This window comes from Chaetodon auriga, chromosome 14 (assembly GCF_051107435.1).
Source record: "Chaetodon auriga isolate fChaAug3 chromosome 14, fChaAug3.hap1, whole genome shotgun sequence".
In the NCBI taxonomy this organism is placed as follows: Eukaryota; Metazoa; Chordata; class Actinopteri; order Chaetodontiformes; family Chaetodontidae; genus Chaetodon; species Chaetodon auriga.
Window position 1 is genome coordinate 165,446 of NC_135087.1, and position 19,555 is coordinate 185,000.

Here is a 19,555-nt window from a genome sequence, read left to right on the forward strand (position 1 = left end):
TGAGAAAGTTGGTCGCACCAGTGCTACCAGTGGAAAAGTTAGTGTAGAGCCCTGTTACTGTCTCATTTGTCATTAGCACAAACAAAGGTAAAGGTTGTATGTATAGAGTATACATACAGTATACTGCAGTGTATTTCTGCGTGTGTCTGTGTACTCTAAATGTACACAGTATATTCCAGCAGTTCAACAGCTGCACTGATGATAATAATAACAGCAGTAAAAGCTCAGTTGGACGATCACCTCGTCCAGTAAGACTCACCATTATCTTTGTGGGTTGAAGCTGTTGTTTTGGATGACAGGTGATTTTACAGCTGTACCTAATAAAGTGGCCGCTGAGCGTAGATACCTGGTACTTTGTGACAGATACATTTGTATTAGCATCTTTGCTATGAACACTTCTGACACCCCCACCAGCTTTCAGTGATGAGGTCTTGTAGCCTGAGAGGCAAATAGCAAACACCTCACAGAATTCAATTCAATATTCCTTTATTCGTCCCGCGAGGGGAAATTCCAAAATCTGCTGCTGCTCGGTAAGCTCGTTGCCTTGAGCTCAGACAAAAACACTTTGGACACTTTACACTTTATTCACAGTTTTTGACAGGTAACCAGCCGCTGATCAATTCATTTTTATGTCATTTAACCTTATGTGTTTGTTTTGTTACATATGATCTCTTTATTTCTTGTATACGCTCAATAAATGTCAGTAACTTCTTCTTCACCATCTGCTCTGCTCAGGAATCACATGATCTTCATCAGCTGACTTTCAAAATTGGAGACTAAACGTTTGTTACGACATTTGAAGACATTGAGTTGGATTACTTTGTGTAATACTTGTTTTTTCATATTCGTGGATTTGGATGTTCTGATTCTGTATTTCACAATGTCGCTTTATGTTCTATTAAGTGCTTTCAGTCAGATCTAAAGCAGAGCTATCCTTTCATGTCTGTGGGGTTTTTAGATTTTAATCTGTGTTAAAAATCGGGAGAAAGTGTCAATAAATCAGTCAGTAATCAATAAGTAAAGATCGTGTTCAGAGGATGATTCAGAAGTTTAAAGTTTGAAGAAGAAAATCCAGATTTTCCTCTTCCTGTCGCTCCTCCGGAGGCTGATTATTATCGAAGTTCAGTTCACAGAGTTTATTACCAAAACCTGCAGAGTCCTGGATTTATTACCCACAATTCATCTGGATTCATATACCGCTCTCTGTGGGAGGATCGGCTGGGGGTGGGGGGTGGGGGTCTGAGAGGAAAACGAGTAGAAATGAAAAAGATGAGACGTCTGACTGATGGAGGGATGACAGAGAGAGAGTGGGGCGATCGAGATGTGGGGGGTGGAGCTCCCAGCGTGCCGCAAGCTCCGCCTCCGCATGATGTCACCGAAACTTTCATGTGTTCCTTCACCATGACGGACTGCTGTCACCATGGTAACCGTCCTGCGGCAGCGCTGCTGCACACTGGAAACCATGGCAACAGTCGTCATGGGGGCTGAGGAGGGATGGGAAGAGAGGAAGAGGAGCGTTAGCAGTGCACCTTCATCTTCACTTAAAGCCACCGGGGGGGCATTAGCTCAGTACCCAGCTAGCTCTAAACATGATTGTGACTAAGGATTGACTCACGTGAGACGAACCAAAGGTCACCTCTGGACTCACTGAAGACGCAGCTGAAATGTAGTCCAGCAGAAAGCAAAGGTGTCAGGATGAAGCAAGCCGCTCATTGGCCAAATTCCACCTGAGCTTCATTCGCACAGGACAAACAGGATGTGGGCGTCTGCCTCCACCCCTCTCACCTGAATACCTGTCCCGCTGTGCCACGCCCTGCTGCTGTGACACCTCACCTGCCTCCGTTATCAAGTACTTGTACTTGTGCTGAAGTAATTGAAGTGAAACGGGTCCTTGTAAAGATGAAGGTAACGTTTCTACTCGCAGTACCTGTAGAGGTGAAGCAAACCTTTGAACTACCTCATCTTTACGTCTCTTGGCTCCGCCCCTGTCCACCTCACACCTGACTCACACACACACACACGCGTTGACCCACCCCGCCTGCCTCCATTAACCTCACAACGCTCACGTCTGTGTTGGTTTCACTTCAGTATCCCAGGCCTACCGCCGCTAACCCCCGCCAATATCACCGCTCCGCCATCTTTTAACACCCCGCCCCTCTGCGTTAACACCACCCCTCCATGGTAACACCTTAATCCCGCCCTCGCTCCGCCGCCGCGGCGTGCTGAAATATGTTTCAAATGCCGCTGTAATCCTCGGAGGAGAAGAAGAGGAGAGAGAACACTCCATGCTGGAGGATTCCTCTCCTCCCCCCCGCCGCTCGCCGATCCCTCGCTCCCTCTCCTCATCTCTCAGGGATTATCTCCCCGCTGCAGCCGGGACTTCTGGGAAATATTAGAAAAGTGGGGGAGGCATCTCCCCCAGTGTTCCCTGTCTGTCTCATATGACAGCTGCTGCTGCTGTTTATTGAGTTAATATCAGGTAATTACAGGTTATTAGAGCTCACCTGGACGAGCGGGACTGCACTCACAGGAAGGTTGTCGGTTTGATTCCCTCAGAGAGAGTCCTCTTTAAAGGACCACTCCACTGGTTTTAGACATGTTTGAGCTCATTTACTAAAGTCAGAGCCCCTCGACTTTGGAATGGCCTGCCTGAGAAGATAAGGCTTGCTGATTCAGTGGACTCTTAAATCACTTCTTAAAACTCATTTTTACGGACTTGACTTTTTATAATGTTATCTCTTCATTTAATTGTTTTTTATTTTTTGTTTCTGTTCTTTTCTTTTTCTTATCATTTTCTCTTTGTTTCCTTTTTAGAAAGTGATTTTACCCTCTTACTATTGACCTTCCTGTTCTCCATCATCTTTTTTATTTTATTTGCTCTTCATCTAAGCATGTTCAGCTTGTTTACTGACCCTATGGCCCTCTGCTCTTTAAAGCACTTTGTAAACCTTGCTTTTAAAAGGTGCTATATAAATTTAGTTCATTCATTCATCTTCTATACCCGCGTATCCCTTTCGGGGTTGCGGGGGGCTGGAGCCTATCCCAGCTAGCAATGGGCGAGAGGCGGGGTACACCTTGAACCAGTCGCCAGCCGATCGCAGATTTAGTTATTATTATTAAAAGGACACCTGTTGCCGGGCAGATTAGACTCTGTAGTTTGACAATAATTTGACTGATTTATCATTCACTGACATGAAAACACAAATAATTTAATAATGAATTGACAATGAATTAATGTTAAAAAAAAGTTTTTTTTTATTAATGTTAAAAAAAATTATAGTGATCAAGACAAATGAAAAAATTCTTCACATTAACTGTTTCTGTTAATCTTCATCATTCATAACCTGAAAAATGAAGCGTGAGCTGCAAACAGAGACGCTGTTTAAATTCATAAATGAGACGTAAATAAACAAAAATCTGCCGTCCAGTCAGAACGTCACAGCATCTTCTGTTCATCAAATCCTTCATTTTCTGTGTGTCCACAGCATGTTTGCATGAGGCGCACTGGAGGAAGCAGATGGGAACATAACACACATGCACACTGTGTGTGCGTGTTTAAAGTAATGGGGTTTTTTGATTGGCTTTGAGAGCAGAGGTGGGCGGAATCTGATTCTTTGTAATCAACAGATCAGAATAAAGATTCATTCAAACCAACAATCGTCTTAAACATGAGATGTAACCGTGAGCCTGCGGCAGCAGACTGATGCAGGTTTGAACCTCAGACCTGCTGAATCCGGATCAGATCTGATGATGTCATGTTCGTGTGTGACATCAGCAGCTTCCGATTAGCATCCGATTGGCCTTAATCAGTTTATCTATTGATCGTTGCAGCTGCACTGAGCCGAACCCTCCTCACTTCCGCTCGCTGAGAGATCTGAATTTCCAGTAATGGCATCACTGCACCCACTTAAAAAGCAGGTTCCACCTCCACATCTGGTTCTGCATGTACACAGTGAAGACAGCAGCGAGGAACACAGAACAGTGAGGAACACAGAACAGTGAGGAACAGAACAGTGAGGAACACAGAACAGTGAAGAACACAGAACAGTGAGGAACAAAACAGTGAGGAACACAGAACAGTGAAGAACACAGAACAGTGAGGAACAAAACAGTGAGGAACAGAACAGTGAAGAATAGAACAGTGAAGAATAGAACAGTGAAGAACAGAACAGAAAGGCAAATAAAACAAAAACATCGACTCACTAATCGAGCTGCACGTGGTGATGACATCATCAGGCCAGTCAGCAGGTGTGACTTCCTGTATGTGCAGGTGATCGTGTGTGTGAGTGTGTGCTTGTGTTTGTGAGGATGTTTACTGTAAACTGTTGCAGATGTGTGGTTTATATTCTGTGAATGATCAGCTGATCAGATCAATAAATCAGATTGTGTCTCTGCAGTGCAAACGGTTGGAACAGGATCTGATTGAGGAGAGAGAGCAGAGGGCGAGTCAGGTAAACACACTCTCTCTCTTTCTCGTGGTCTCTCTGTTAAATGATGATGATGATGATGTGATGGGATGTCGGCTCCATTGTCATGACAACCTGCCGTGGAGATGCTGCGGCTTGTTTGCCAACAACTTGTTATTCATTTTAAGTTCTGCTCTGAATTTCACAGGGAGCCATGCAGAGCGGCTAATATCAGAGAAATGTGATCTCTCTTCCTCGTTTCTGTCAGAACTCGTGCTGCAGCGTTCAGGATCAGCTGGAGGATATTCAGCAACACATTTGGGCAGCCTGAGAGTGAGGAATTAGAATAACCCTACCTGGAAGTTACGAGTGCATGGACCAGGTTTTCTGCATCGTTCTCAGACAGGATGAGCCTGATTTTTGCAATGTTACGTGGGTGAAAAAAGGCAGTCCTGAAATTAGTTTTACATGGGAGTGAAAGGACATGTCCTGATCAAAAATGACTCCCATCCATAACTGCTATGTCATCAGAACATGAGTTTCTAAGATGTTTAGGGCCTAGTACTAAACTTCAGGTCATCCAGGTCTTTATGTCCTGAAGACATGCTTGTAGTCTAGTTAACTGACTGTTTTTTTCTGGCTTCATCAATAAATATAGCTGGGTATCGTCTGCATAGCAATGAAAATTTGAGTGCTTCTGATAATGTTCCCTAAAGGAAGCATATATAAGGTGGTTGGACTTGGTCCAAGCACAGAACCCTGCGGAACTCTGTAGCTGACTTAAGCAAGTTCAGAGGAGTCGTCATTAACGTGTACAAACTAAGAGTGATCTGACAAGTAGGATTTAAAGCAGCTTAGCGCAGTTCCCGTAATGCCAATGAAGTATTCCAGTCTCTAATAGGATACCATGGTCAATGGTGTCAAATGCAGCACTAAGATCTAATAAGACTAAAGCTTGGTTTAGGCTTCGGCGTCGCGGCGACGCCGTACCTACGGCGTACACCCTACGCCGTCACTGAGCATTCGTAGTTCTGCGTCGAGGGAACGCGTTGCTCCGCAATTCACCGCCAAGCCGCTAGGGGGGTGCGGCTGTGTCTTTGTATGGTTTCGGGGGGCTCTTGCTGCCGCGAAGAGGAGTTGTAGAGGTGGTCGTACTTGTTTTTCTTGTAGCTCTCACCACAGAAACTTTGAAAATGGCGGTGTTGTTGTGCTGCGACCATAGGGCTGCGACTGAACCGAAAATTACGTTCTGAACGGACCAATCACAGTCCTCGACGTTCACGTCACTACGCGTCGACGCGACGCGTAGTCAGGATTTTTTGGAGGCGCGCGTCAGGCTACGGCGTAGGGTCCGCGTAGGGGTCTGCGTCGACGGCGTAGGTACGGCGTCGCCGCGACGCAGAAGCCTAAACCAAGCTTAATACAGAGACAAGTCCTCTATCTGATGCAATTAGAAGGTCATTTGTAACTTCAACCAGTGCTGTCTCTGTGCTATGATGCACTCTAAATCCTGACTGGAAATCCTCAAATAAACTATTTTTGTGTAGAAAGTCACACAGCTGATTAGCAACTGCTCTCTCAAGAGTTTTTGAGAGAAAGGGAAGGTTGGTATCGGTCTGTAGTTGGCTAAAACCCCTGGATCAAGAGTACGCTTTTTAAGTAGAGGTTTTATTACAGCTACTTCAAAGGACTGTGGTACGCAGCCTGTTGTGTCTAATGCGGATGAGTCAATTAAAGGTAAAACTTCTTCAATCAGCTTAGTCGGGATGGGGTCTAGAATACAGGTTGATGATTTTGATGATGAAATTATTGAAATTAGTTGTTGAAGGTCGACAGGTGAAAAACAGTCTAAAACTGCACCAGGTTTAATAACAGTTTCTACGGTTTCTGTGTCTGAAGACAAAACAGTACCTGTTGACGGCAGGAGCCAATGAATTCTGTCTCTAATAGCAAGAATTTTGTCATTGAAGAAGCTCATGAAGTCATTACTGTTCAGAGCTAAAGGAATAAAGTTAGCATAGAAGTCCTCTGTTGTATCGAGACAAGGCATTGAATTAAATGCTGATGCGATCATATCCTTAAATTTAGCTACAGGACCATCAGACAGGAGTCTGGTGTAGGAATTTTTGCCTACTGGTGGGTAGTCTGGTGATATGAATTCAAAAGTTATTAAATGATAATAAAAGAGGATTCTATGAGGAGACTATTAAGTGTTCAGTTTCAATATGTCAGAGGGTCGAGAGGTAAAACCGTGAGAAGGTTCGTGTACATTCTGAGGAAGCGTCTCATAATGAGATATGTTTATGGTCTGTATCCAGTTACATGGAGGTGTTTCTGAGGTTTGGACGCGTTTGTTTCAGTACATATGTGGTGTCAACACTAGTCACTCAGTTCATTATTAATTTATTTCTTGATAGATTTCTATATCACACGTCATCAACTGATACATGAATTTATTCTGTTATTTATTCCGTCTGTGCTTCGATAACTCTGTCATTAGCTGGTGTTGAACTCCAGTTCAGCCTGGTTTCAGATTCTCAGTAGAATCTGTTGTTTTGTTCTGCGTCCTCTCTGCTTCTGTCTTCCTCCTGCAGCTCTGCCTATTTTCTTCGCCTGAAATATATTAAATTTTGTTATTAATGTTGCACTCGCTCTTTTTTTCTCCATGAAGTCTGTTAATTAGGCTGGAGGGCTCCGGGGGGATTAGAGCCTGGAGAGGTTTTTAATTTCCAACAGAAACACCAACAGCTGCTGTTAAATTAACCGACAGACTGTCAGAGAACCGCCAAAAACACCAAGCTGAGCCCAGAAACCAGAGCTTTAAACCACAACTTTACAACAGAGCTTTAAACCAGAGCTGTACACCCTAAACCAGAGCTTTAAGCCACAACGTTAAACCAGAACTTTAAAACAGAATGTTAAACCAGAGCTTTAAAACAGAACTTTAAAACAAAACGTTAAACCAGAGCTTTAGACCAGAACTTTAATCCAGAACTTTAAACCAGAGTTGTACACCCTAAACCAGAGCTTTAGACCAGAGCTTTAAACTAGAACTTTCGATTGGACCTTTAACTCAGCACTGGGATGCACCAGCTAGTTCAAATGTAGCCTAGTTTGAAAGTAATTTCTAACCAAAGGCGGAGTTAACGTTTTAAGGGTGGCACCATCTGAAATAGTTGAACTATAATCTAACACCTAGCCTGCAGTCCTCCATAAAATAGCTTTTGCATCCTTTCGAAAGGTGGGATGACTTGGAGGATGAGGAGGAGTGAATTATAGCGCCTGTTTTGGTTCAGCAACACGTTCTCTGTGATAGTTCACAAACTACTCGTGTAACAGTACACAAGCTAATGTCAACATAGCATTACACTACACGTATCAAAGTGTTCAAAGACGATTGGACACAAGAGACAACGCAGTCGTAAACACTGCGTTAAGAACAGTTCTTTTCATTGGAAGTGAAAAACAGTATTTTAGTTGTTTTGGACTTGACGCCAGAGCGATTAAAAAACGAACTTTCCTTCTCTGTGGTGCAACCAAACCTCGACTCAGCTCTAGCGTCAAACTAACTAGTTTCAATGTATTGTTCAGTGTGGACTTCGCAGCCTGACTTCAGACAGAGAGTACATGTAGCAGGTGCAACAGGCCACTGAACTTTAAGCTTGAGTTTTAACCAGGACCTTTAAACCAGGACTTTAACAGAGAGATGGCAGTTGAGGCATTGCCTGTTTCCAATTTTCAGATTAAGTGTAAGCGTTAAAAAGTTGAAATATTACTTGAAATTTCAGAGCTAAAAGGAGTCTGAAATATTGGCAGTTCAAGCAAAAGCACCGCAGAAAATTGAAGTATTAATGAAAATATAGCTTTTAAAGTGTTGGCATGATAGAAATTGAAGTTTTAATATGAAATGTAAACACTGAAAATAACTGGAGTATGCCTTGAAGTGTTGGTGCTGAAAGGAGTGTGAGATATCAGTACCAGCAGCCGAAGTCTCAACTGAAATGTTTTCTGAAAGCATTGGCTGAAGCCCCTGACAAGTAAAAGGACATGAAGTGACAGTTTAAGAATTAGTCCTGAAAGTGGACGAGGTGGCAGCAAGTAAGCACTGACATGAGCCACAGACAGTGAAGTGGCTGTGGTTAGTTCACTGTCTGTTATTACAGCAGGACAGTTGAGCGTCTGTTGTTTTGAATGAGAGATTGTAACGAGTTACACAGGAAGTTAAACAGGAATTGTTGTCATGACTCCTTGTACAAACTCTTAGAAACCATCATCACATGACTTCAGCGAGCTGATCAAACACCAAACACTCAGACTTCAATCAGCTGTCAGCCGACGGGGGGCTGAGTTTGGGGCCTAATTTGTTGCGAACTGCCCCTTTAACTCCTCATGTTAAAGGTCACAGTAGTTTCCTTTCATTAACTCCTCCCGTCCTCCTCACTCCTCTGCACCGTTCACCTCCGATCATCCTCTTCCTCCTGTATGCTAATTAAAGGTTCCCCTCATTTCCTCCTCACTCATACTATCTCTCAGCTCCACATCCTGACCTACCCCTTCTCCTCCTCCTCCCCTTCTTTCATTGACTCCTCACGTTAAAGGTCCAGGCAGGTTAGTTTTCGTACCTCCTCCCCATCCTCCCCCTTTAATTGACCTCAGCTCCTCATGTTAAAGGTCAGCTCGGCGTCGCTCCTGCTTACTGATCATCTCATCTGGAAATTATTCTGATTAATAAGTGGAGCGGCTCTTTTGAAGCGTCTCCTCCGGCCCGGCTGGAGAAGACACATATTGACTCTCTGGGTTTGGTTTCTCTTTTGATGTTTCACTTTAAACTCACAGACCTTGAGTGTCATAATTAGCATAGAGGAGGAGGAGGAGGAGGAGGAGGAGGAGGTCAGGATCAGGTCTGTAATCCCTGCTGGAGTCGACCTCCACACTGTTTGACCAGAGAAACAGTGTGAGGTCTCCCGACCCAAAACTGTCAGCTCGCAGGTTCAGTTCCTGCAGCAGCAGCTCTGTGAGGAGGCAGGAGGTGAGAGGAGGTGAGAGGTGGTGAGAGGAGGTGATAGTCTGTGACGTTCTTCTTCTATAGAGCTGCTGCACTGAAGCAACTGACAGACAGCAGAAGGACGGAAGTTTGATTTTTATCTATCTGACAGTCACTATGAAGAGGAAAACGTTGATCAAGACTGTGACGATTGATCAGTACTGTGACAACTGATCAATACTGTGGCAATAAATCAATACTGTGGCGGCTGATCATTTTGCAACAGCTAACAGCAGAGGCGTGGTCGTTTAACATCTCATTCTCTTCTCTCTTTGAACTCTGTGAACTTTAGCTCCACCTGCAGCTCTGTCCTTCCATCTTCTTCCTCTCTTGAGGCGGCTGTGGCTCAGGAGGTAGAGCGGTCGTCCACCTATCAGGAGGTCGTGGTTCGATTCCTGGCCTCGGCAGTCCCCATGCCGAAGTGTCCTTGGGCAAGATACTGAACCGCAAAAGCGCCCCTAAGCCAGATGGCTTAGCTACCATATGAATGTGTGTGTGAACGCAGACTTTGACAGTTGTTTTCACGAATACAGTCCATTTACCATTTGTGTCGCTCCACCTCTTTTCCGCCGACGCCTGCATTAATTTTGAGGCAACTACTCAGCATCACTGCATCATCATTAATTTACTGAACTTTAAACTGCACCTGCTGAGCTCTTTCATTCCCAGAATGCACCTGGAGGTTCAGTTCAGGAGCTGACTGTATCAAGGCATGCTGATAAAAATGAAATCCTCTTTATAAAGTGTGTTTCGCTCATGTTTGTTAATTAGTCAATTAGTTAATGAATCCCTTATTTAAACAGGCCGTCTGAGATCAAGGTCTCCATCTCACTGACTTTAATGTTTTTAAATCTTCACTATCAGTTTACCATATGATTGACACGACTGATAACCAGGTAGAGTGGACCTTTACAACCTGATAAATGGCCATACTGCATCTCCATCATCATCGTCATCATCGTCGTCATCGCAGATGATTCTGCTGTGATTCTGCTGATGTGAGTTTCAAAGAGAGGACTGGCAGGACATGTGTATGATGTGTGTTTTATCCAATCAGGAGGAGCTGCTGAGGCTTCATGGGGAGAGAGGCGGAGCTCTGGAGGACAGGCAGTGGCTGGAGGCAGAGCTACCTTCACTACAGACCAGTCACAGGTGAGGTTATTGACCAGGAGGAAGCCTGAGCTTTGGTGTCTGTCATCAGGACGTTATGAGAGTCCAGAGCCATAAGCGCTGAGCTGAAAGTCACTATGAAGCTCCGTGAAGCTCCAGATCCCCTTCATGATCCTCTGCAAGTTCATTACGACCAGAATCTCCAACACACTGTCACGTATACACTCATAAAAATACACACGCTTTTAACATAGCTGCTGTTTTGCTGTGTTTTGGGGAAAACCTGAATTTGTTAAAGGATCAAGAAACATACATACGCATGACAAAAGTGAAATACATTTAGTGACCACATGGCACTGTGGCTGACACAAGTATTATTCTAACAAGTATTTTCACTATTTCTGTACTAACAAGTTAGAATTTGCTCTCTAAAGTGTTTTATCTCCGAGTGCTTCTGACGCTGAGAACACGGTCATCATCATAAAACAGTCGTTTGTTAAGGTGATAGATCACCAACAATGTCTCTGCTAGTTTTCAGTTCTCTTACAGATTTGGGAAGTTTAAGATGAAAGTCACGTTGTTTGCGTAGAAAAAAATCAAAAGGTTTATATGAAGTGTGATTAAAAGGTTTTAATGACACTGTTACACTGGACACAACAGCCACATGGAACACTCAAAACTGAACATCCTGATCCTTTAAATTTGATGTATGCTGATCTGATATCTGTTTTTATGATATCTCTGCGTGTACCTTCGCAGTACTTCATGGTGGCTGCAGTAAAGCTGCGGTGTGGAGGTTTGCCAGCAAAGTGTTGAGTTCATGTGAAAGGTGGTGAAGCTGAGCAGCAGCACAGTGAAACAGAACATGAGTCGTGCTGTTTGTCTGCGCTGTCTGAACTGTGAGTGTACATACATCATCGGGATTGATGCTGAACGCCTGCAGAGACGCAGGCGGGGGGGATCAGCAGGTGGGGGCCGCTTTGGATTTTGGTTTTATTTCTGTGTTTTTTGGGGAAATAAACTAATTTCTCCTGTTATTGCTCTTCATTTCTCAGAAAGATTAGTTTGGTTTTACACCCTTTGTGTGTGTGTGTGTGTGTGTGTGTGTGTGTGTGTGTGTGTGTGTGTGTGTGTGTGTGTGTGTGCTGGGTTTTTAAAAAGTCCTATTTTACAAACACTGACATGATCAGAATTAGAACATAAAGAACATTACAGGATGACGTCTTCAGTCACTGAACTTGTTTCAACGCAAGAGAAGTTCCAGGATCTGGTCTGTAACAGACTTTCAGCAGGACTAAAGCTTCCTCAAGAGGGCGCTGGAGAGTAGAAGGAGGCAGAGATACTGCAGGAGGTGAGTCAGAGTCTAAACTCTCCCTCCTCCTCCTCCTCCTCAGATGTGAACACTGACATGAAACACATGTTGATCTGATTCAGTGTGATGTCACTTCCTGTGGAGATCATTATCTGATGATCCAGAACAAACCTACAGAAATCCACTGAGAAACCACAGAAGAAGACTCTGTAGGACTGAGGATCCTCCTGCTTTAAGTTCTCTTCAGTATCACAGTGATCCAGTGATCTGTACATCCATACACTGCTAACAGCAGCGGCTAACTCCAGCTGCTAGCTAACAGGAGTGGCTAACTCCAGCTGCTAGCTAACGGGATTAGCTAACAGCTGATTGAGCAGACTGTTGATGCCGACACTTTGACTGAATGTAAAGAGGAAACAGGTTGTGAAGAGAACTGTGCTGTGCTTCAGACAGTTTTTACACATCAAACATCTGTTTGACTAAAACTTCATTTGATGCAGGTCAAGAACAAGACTGACCCTCCTCTGACCTCTGACCTGCTGTTGGTTTAACAGCTCAGCAGCGACACACACACACACACACACACACACACACACACACACACAGAGCGCCTGGTACTTGGTGGTGTTTTCCTGACATTGACACACTGAGCTCCTCTCTCTGTTTGAGGACACCTGGTCGACACCTGCTGTGTATGAAGAGTGCTGTTGGATAACTTCTGTTATGACCTGGTGTTCTATGAATTAAAGAGCAACATGGAGTCGACTGTCGAGTCAAGAACCAGCTGAAGACGAATCAGTTTCTCCAGAATCAGGAAATGAAATAATCACACTGTGAATCGTCAGCAGGCAGAAACCAGTCTGAAGTGAAGCTGGCTAAACTGGGTAAACTGGGAACTTTGTCCTCTGCTGTCTGTCTGCCAGCCCACTTTACCTTAATTAACCCGAAGCCTGGTCAGAAGCTATCAATATTGCAACTGATTGATTAACCATCAGTGGTCAGATTGAGCTGTTCTCACATCAGATCGCATGTTTCCTCCAGCAGTGGTTTAATACATCCTGACACTGATCACTGTGCCATTCAGCTGAAAACTTTATTTAAACGTACTGACAACAACATCACAGTGATGCTGGTGCTCAGACTACAGACAGCAACGGACCGGAGTCATGGACTGTCAGGTAGTTTCACACATAAAGTCACAAACATCTCAAAGATTCAATCCCGAACTTGTTTGGAATTCATCATTTCAAACTTTTGAACATGTTTCAGTGAGATCCAATCTCTCGAACCTTTAAGATGAACTTAAATATCCATCTCAGGTCTTATTGATATTTAAGGCGTTGCTGTTTCAAATAGTTTGAAGAGGCAGGTTTGACAGAAACAAAGGAGTAAACGTCTTCTCCTCCTGTCTCAGCTCCCAGGACCTCCTCACCCTCCCTCCTTCACTCCCCAGTGATGGCATCTCTCCGGCGGGTTTGTTGGCGACAGATCGTCAGGCCCCACCCCTGCTGGTCCAGGTGCAGCAGCTGTGGAAGGAGAAGCAGAGCGTGGAGGCGGAGCTTCAGCGCTGTCAGGAGGCGGAGCGAGAGGCCAGCGAGAGAGTCCGCAGGTCAGATTCTACTTTGATAAACTCAACACACCTGTCAACATGTTTCTCACCTGAGCTGCAGCATTAAAAAGGTTTTGTGTGATTTCTGTGCTTCTGTTTTTTATGGTTTGTTCCAATGAAGGCACATTTAGAGAACAGTGTTCTTCCATCTTCGTGTCAGCAGTTTGTGTTCGGTTCTTTCCTGTTTTAACATCAGTATATTTAACAGACAGCTCCACAAAGAAATGGTTTTCCATCTTTGGAAAATTGGATCTTTCCTGAACATCAGACAGAACAACAGCTCAAGTTTAGGTTGATTTTGGGGGCATTTTTACCGTTAATTTATGGTTTATTGTATATGGTTGGAGACCCTCCCCCACCCACCCCATGTTTATGTGTGTTAACACCAAGGCTGCAGCGACGCCCCTGGACGAAGAATCCAGGCTTCAGATCAGAATCAGAATTCCTTTATTGATCCCCGCGGGGAAATTGTTTTTGTTGCAGGTGCTCCTTACAAGAATAGAATTAGAATAAAAATTAGAAGAGGAAAACAAAATATATATATATATACATATACTGAGAAACTATAAGTATACGCATGAACAAATAAACAGAGTATATACAGAAGGATGTGCTTTGTATATTGAATTTGGTCAACAGTGAACTGCAGTTGTACAGTTTGATGGCCACAGGCAGGAATGACTTCCTGTGTCGTTCAGTCTTCATTTCGGTGGGATGAGTCTCTCACTGAACGTTCTCCTGTGCCTGAGCAGCACATCATGAAGTGGGTGTGAGACGTTGTGCGAGACAGTCCGTAGCTTAGTCAGCGTCCTCCTCTCTGACACCTCCATCGGAGTCACACTCCATCCCCACAGCGTCACTGGCCCTGCGGATCAGTTTGTTGAGTCTGTTGGCGTCTGCCATCCTCAGCCTGCTGCCCAGCACGCAACAGCATAGAGAACAGCACTAGCCACCACAGACTCATAGAAGATCCTGAGCATAGTCCTGCAGATGTTGAGGGACCTCAGTCGACTCTGGCCCTTCCTGTAGCGAGCGTCAGTGTTCTTTGCCCAGTCCAGTTTATTGTCAGTATGTACCCCCAGGTACTTGTAGTCCTCCACAATGTCCACACTGACCCCCTGGATTCAAACAGGGGTCACTGGTGCCTTGGTTCGCCTCAGGTCCACTGCCAGTTCCTTAGTATTTGCCACATTTAATTGCAGATGGTTCTGCTCACACCACGCGACAAGTTGTCCACAGCAGCCCTGAGTTCATCCTCATCACCCTTACTGAAACATCCAACTATTGCAGAGTCATCAGAAAACTTCTGAAGGTGGCAGGTCTCTGTGCAATAGTTGAAGTCCTTGGTGTAGAGGGTGAAGAGGAAGGGAGAGAGAACGGTCCCCTGTGGGGCCCCAGTGTTGCTGACCACTCTGTCTGACACAGTGCCAGATTGGAATGGAAATGTAATATCATCTATTTCATGTGTTCATTGTGAATTTTAGCTCATTTGTTGACTTTAGAGGTTCTTGATTCTCAGACTGCTTCATCGTGTCAGACAGCAGTGGTGTCCAGCTTGGCCTGTGGGACCTTCTGAGGGGTCATGAATTTGGAAAAGCAGGCAAAATTTATTTTTCATTTTCTTGTAATATTTGTTTGCTTTTTCTTTTGAATCACTGGTTGCTTTGAACTCCTTGTGCCTCTAAAAGACTTGAGTAAAATACTCTGACTTAACTGGCCACAACCTGTTTTAATGGTCACAAGCTAAAAAGGTTAAAAACGGAGAGAATCTGAGGACCGATGCCGTTTTTCATCGGAAACTTGTTGCTGTTCGCATGTTGCAGTGGCCACCAGAGACTCTGGGATGTGTTCAAAGACTGGCTAAGCGTGTGGGACTAAAGAGATTTGGTTTGATGATTCATATTCAGTGGACATCGGTGAGAGTGTCACTGCCGCAGAGTTGATCAGAAAGAATTAATCCTTCAGATTTCATCTCATACAGGATGACGGTCGGATGCTGAATAACGTGACTTCTTCTGCTGCTTCTCATCTCATCAGTGTGAAGATGAAGGGATGAGATTCATGATGAAAACAGCTTAAGTCGTCCGTCTGCGTCCCACGCCGTCCTCCTGGGCTCAAACCCGTGGCTCTAATTTGGCTGCCAGCGGGGGGGCGGCCGGCTCTGAAGAGCCTCCCAAGTTTCTGAATAGTGGAGAGAGGAATATTTGCTCTCTGGAGGGGAGGGGTGATAGAAATCTGCTGGTTATTAGAGATGGGAAGTTTAATTTGGTTTGGAGAGAGAGAGTGAAAGAGCCTCAGTGAGTGTTCGAAAGTCATCCAGGGTCAATTTTCCAACTCCTCCCTTCTTCATTTGAGCCTCATCTCAATTTCCTGCTTTTCCTTTTTCTCTCTCTGCACTCAGGCTGTCAATATTCTGTGTTAGAGAAATGTACAGCCACAATGTAAAATGTCTGAACTAAAGTCAAAGCCTGGTCACTACAGGAAAACAATTAGTAAAAACACAGCAAACTGTCTTGTTGCCCCTATTTTATTATTATTATTATTATTATTATTATTATTATTATTATTATTTATTTATTTATTTATTTATTTATTTATTTATTTATTTATTTATTTATTTATTTAGTTTTGGTATGTCTCCTTGTTTGTTCCTTTTCGGGGGGGGGGGGGGGTGCACAAAGGAAAACTGTAAGACTTACCATCAGATTGTATCTGGATTATTTTCTTTTGTGAAATAAAAAGACTTATAAAAAAAAAACACAGCAAACTATGTAAAGTGGCTGCTGCAGGCAGAAATGTGGTTTTAACATCATCACTGCAAGTAGAAACTGTCACTACATGTATAAATGCATGTCATTGTTTAACAATGTGTAACATTGAAGTGTCTTCATTAAAGTGAAAAACATGACCACTGCAGCTAAAAATTCAACACTGCAGGTATTAACTAAGTCCCTGCAAGTAAAAACATTAGCCATTACAGGTCGAAATATCCACAGTTCATTTAGAAACCCAGAAAAGTATCGCAGGTCATCAGAGCAGGTGCACATTACAATGTCAGTGCAATCTGAAATGTGGCCATTGTGCTAGAGCTGTCATCACAGCAATTCCTAACATGGTCACTGTAGGTAGACACTAGCAAATGCTGGTAGAAACTTAAGATAGAAACATGGTCACTTGAAATAGAAACATCACTGTGGAAGGTAGAAACATAAAAGCCACAGTAACTGCATAAGTAGCAACCTCAGTCCTTAATGCAAATTACAATTTGATCACTGTAGAATTGTCATCACAGTCGGCAGAAATGTGAGAAGGGGAGGAAAAAAGGTAAACACAAAATCCAGATATTAGCCACTGCAAGTAGAAACATAATCAGTAGAAAAGTAGCCACTGCAGTTAGAAATGTGGTCACCGCAGGTAGACACATGGTCACTGCAGGTAGACATGTGATCACTCTAGGTAGACACGTGATCACTGCAGGTAGACACGTGATCACTGCAGGAAGAAATGTGGTCACTGCAGGTAGACACGTGGTCACTGCAGGTAGACATGTGGTCACTGCAGGTAGACACGTGGTCACTGCAGGTAGACACGTGATCACTGCAGGAAGAAATGTGGTCACTGCAGGTAGACACGTGGTCACTGCAGGTAGAAACGTGGTCACTGTAGGTAGACACGTGGTCACTGCAGGTAGACATGTGGTCACTGCAGGTAGAAACATGGTCGCTGCCATTCACCGTTCCTCTGGAGTTCGCATGTGATTGTGACTTTGCTTCCAGGCCCCTCAGGTAGAAAACAGTTCTTTTAAATCTCTTCTTAAAACTGACTTTTGTCTTCTGGCTTTCTCTAAACTGGTGGTTTTTGTTGTGCTTATTTAAATTATTTTAGTTTATTTCATATTTAGTTTTTTTTATTTAGTGTTATTATTTTTTTGGATTGTAATTTAGTTTCAAAGGTGATATATAGATCAAGTTATTCTTATAATCAATGCAGTTGGAAATGTGGCCACTGCAGGTACAAAGGTCATCACTGCAGACAGAAGCTGCGTCAGTGGTCGACATGTCGGCAGAATCCTCCTTGTTGCGGACAGAACTGGACCTGACGAAGTGCTGGTTGCAGCTTGATCTGTCACATTCAGCTCCTCCCCCATCAGTCCCTCCTCTGTCCTGTCAATGTTTGCCTCCTCACCCCTTCCTCCCCTATCCTCCATCAGACACCCCAGGCCTCAGACACCAGGTCCTGCAGGGTTGCTGGTTCAGTTCCCACGGTGGAATTTTATTGTACTGACAAGAGGAACGCATGTCTGTAAATATCTGATCTTCAGGTTTTTTAAGGTTTTTGTTGTGTTTGTCTTCTCAGTTGACATCAATCTTCAGAAGTTTCTAATTCACTCGTCTTCCTCCTCAGGTTGGAGCGTCTGGTTGAGGTTTTGAGGAAGAAAGTCGGGACAGGGAGGCTCCGAGCTGTCATCTGATTACATTTTCTGCTCTAATCCTTTTTGCAAACTGATTGCTGATTATCTATTTTTCTATGTTCTTTCTTGTTCTTTTCTTCTTTGCAGGTCTCTTATTATTCCTGTTTGGATACATTTTTGTTTGGTATGTTACTGCCATGATGAACCTACAAAGGATTCTCTGATTGTCTTTTTCCAACATTTTTGATGTTTAGCATCTTGAACTTTTAGAAAACAAAACGATTTCAGCCTCAGAGTTGTTTTTTTTAAGTTAATGTTTACATTTAGTTGTAATCATTAAATATTTCCAATTGGATATTTGAAATTACTTCAGATGTTACATTTTTTTTTATCTGATGCAGATTTTTGGTCTTTCTATTCCTGTTTTTCTCTTCATATCTGTACTATTGTATCTTCATCTATTTTGATATTTTGTCCTAAACATGATTGTATGATTGAGTGTATCTTTTCTTTATTTGATCAAGACATGAAATAAAATGTTAATAATACATTTTCATTAATATTTATTAATATCTAATATATGTAATAACTGTCTTCTCTCAGGAAACTCAATCTGACATGAACTTGTGAAAAAATTGAGAATTCATGTGGTTTTTCTGAAAGTATTCTTTCTTCGAGATGTTGATTTGTTACAGGTAAAAGTTAAATCTCTTCTGAAGCTGCAGTTAATAACTCCAATTATCTGATGACATTATTAATGTCTTAATGAGCAGCTTTTACTTGTTACAGAAGTCATGAAATGTCTTTTTGTGTTCAGGTTACATCTTGTTCAGTGTCTCTGCAGTGAAGGTAACCCTAACCCTCCTCCTCCTCCTCCTCCTCCTCCTCCTCCTCTCTTTGGCTCTAATTGAAGATCAGACTGCCTTTTAGTTCATCTGTTGATTTAAGGTTTGTCTTTTAAACTCTACTGTTTCTGCTCAAATTAATTTCTGAGGATCGCTGTGACAAATGTAAGGAAGCTGCTCTGACTTAATGTTCCCTAAAAACTTCAAATTAAAATGTAACTTTGACAACTTTCAACAACTCGGTCAAACTGTCAGTTTAATGGAAAACAATGAAGCTTCGTCAACCATCTGATTTCATCTCTGAAGCATGTTTGTGCAGCTGCTTTCACAGCAACTGACTAGAAATTACTAAAGACCAACTAAAGTTACTGAACATCAACTAAAGAACACACTGAACAGCACTTCCTCACCAGACCAACAACCATATAGTTTGACTTTAGATTAGTCACGAAAACCATCAGAGCTCTGATGAAACTGGCTCTCATGAGGACTGATCCAGGACAGAAGACCAGGACGTCCCTCTGCTGCAGAGGAGACGTTCATCACTGTCAGCAGCTTCAGAAAACGTCCACTGAGGGAGGAGACGAGTCAATCAGGCCTTCATGGTCCAACTGCTGCAGAGAAACCAAGACCGAGGGAGACCAGCAAGAAGAAGAGACCTGCTCTCCACAGTCACCTGACCTGAACTCAGCTGAGCTGGTTTGAGACCAACTGGAACTCAGAGTGAAGGAAAAGCAGCCAATCAGAGCTCAGCATGTATGAGAGCTCCTTCAAGACTGACGGAGAATCATCCAGGTGACGACGTCACGAACGAGCAC

The 19,555-nt window shown here is 43.4% G+C and overlaps 1 protein-coding gene across 2 annotated transcripts in view; it reads left to right on the top strand.

The window, feature by feature from the left end:
- mipol1 (mirror-image polydactyly 1) overlaps positions 1 to 19,555 on the top strand; it is a 49,050-nt gene that overhangs the window by 29,387 nt on the left and 108 nt on the right. The window contains exons 11-14 of one of the 2 annotated variants that reach the window (XM_076748366.1): positions 4,398 to 4,451; positions 10,508 to 10,602; positions 13,287 to 13,481; positions 17,886 to 19,555. The exon at positions 17,886 to 19,555 is cut by the window's right edge and continues 108 nt beyond it. In XM_076748366.1, the coding sequence (XP_076604481.1) occupies positions 4,398 to 4,451; positions 10,508 to 10,602; positions 13,287 to 13,481; positions 17,886 to 17,952 (411 nt within the window). In that variant the 3' untranslated portion in view covers positions 17,953 to 19,555. The remainder of the gene's footprint in view (positions 1 to 4,397; positions 4,452 to 10,507; positions 10,603 to 13,286; positions 13,482 to 17,885) is intronic. The other variant, XM_076748367.1, reaches the window with a different exon arrangement.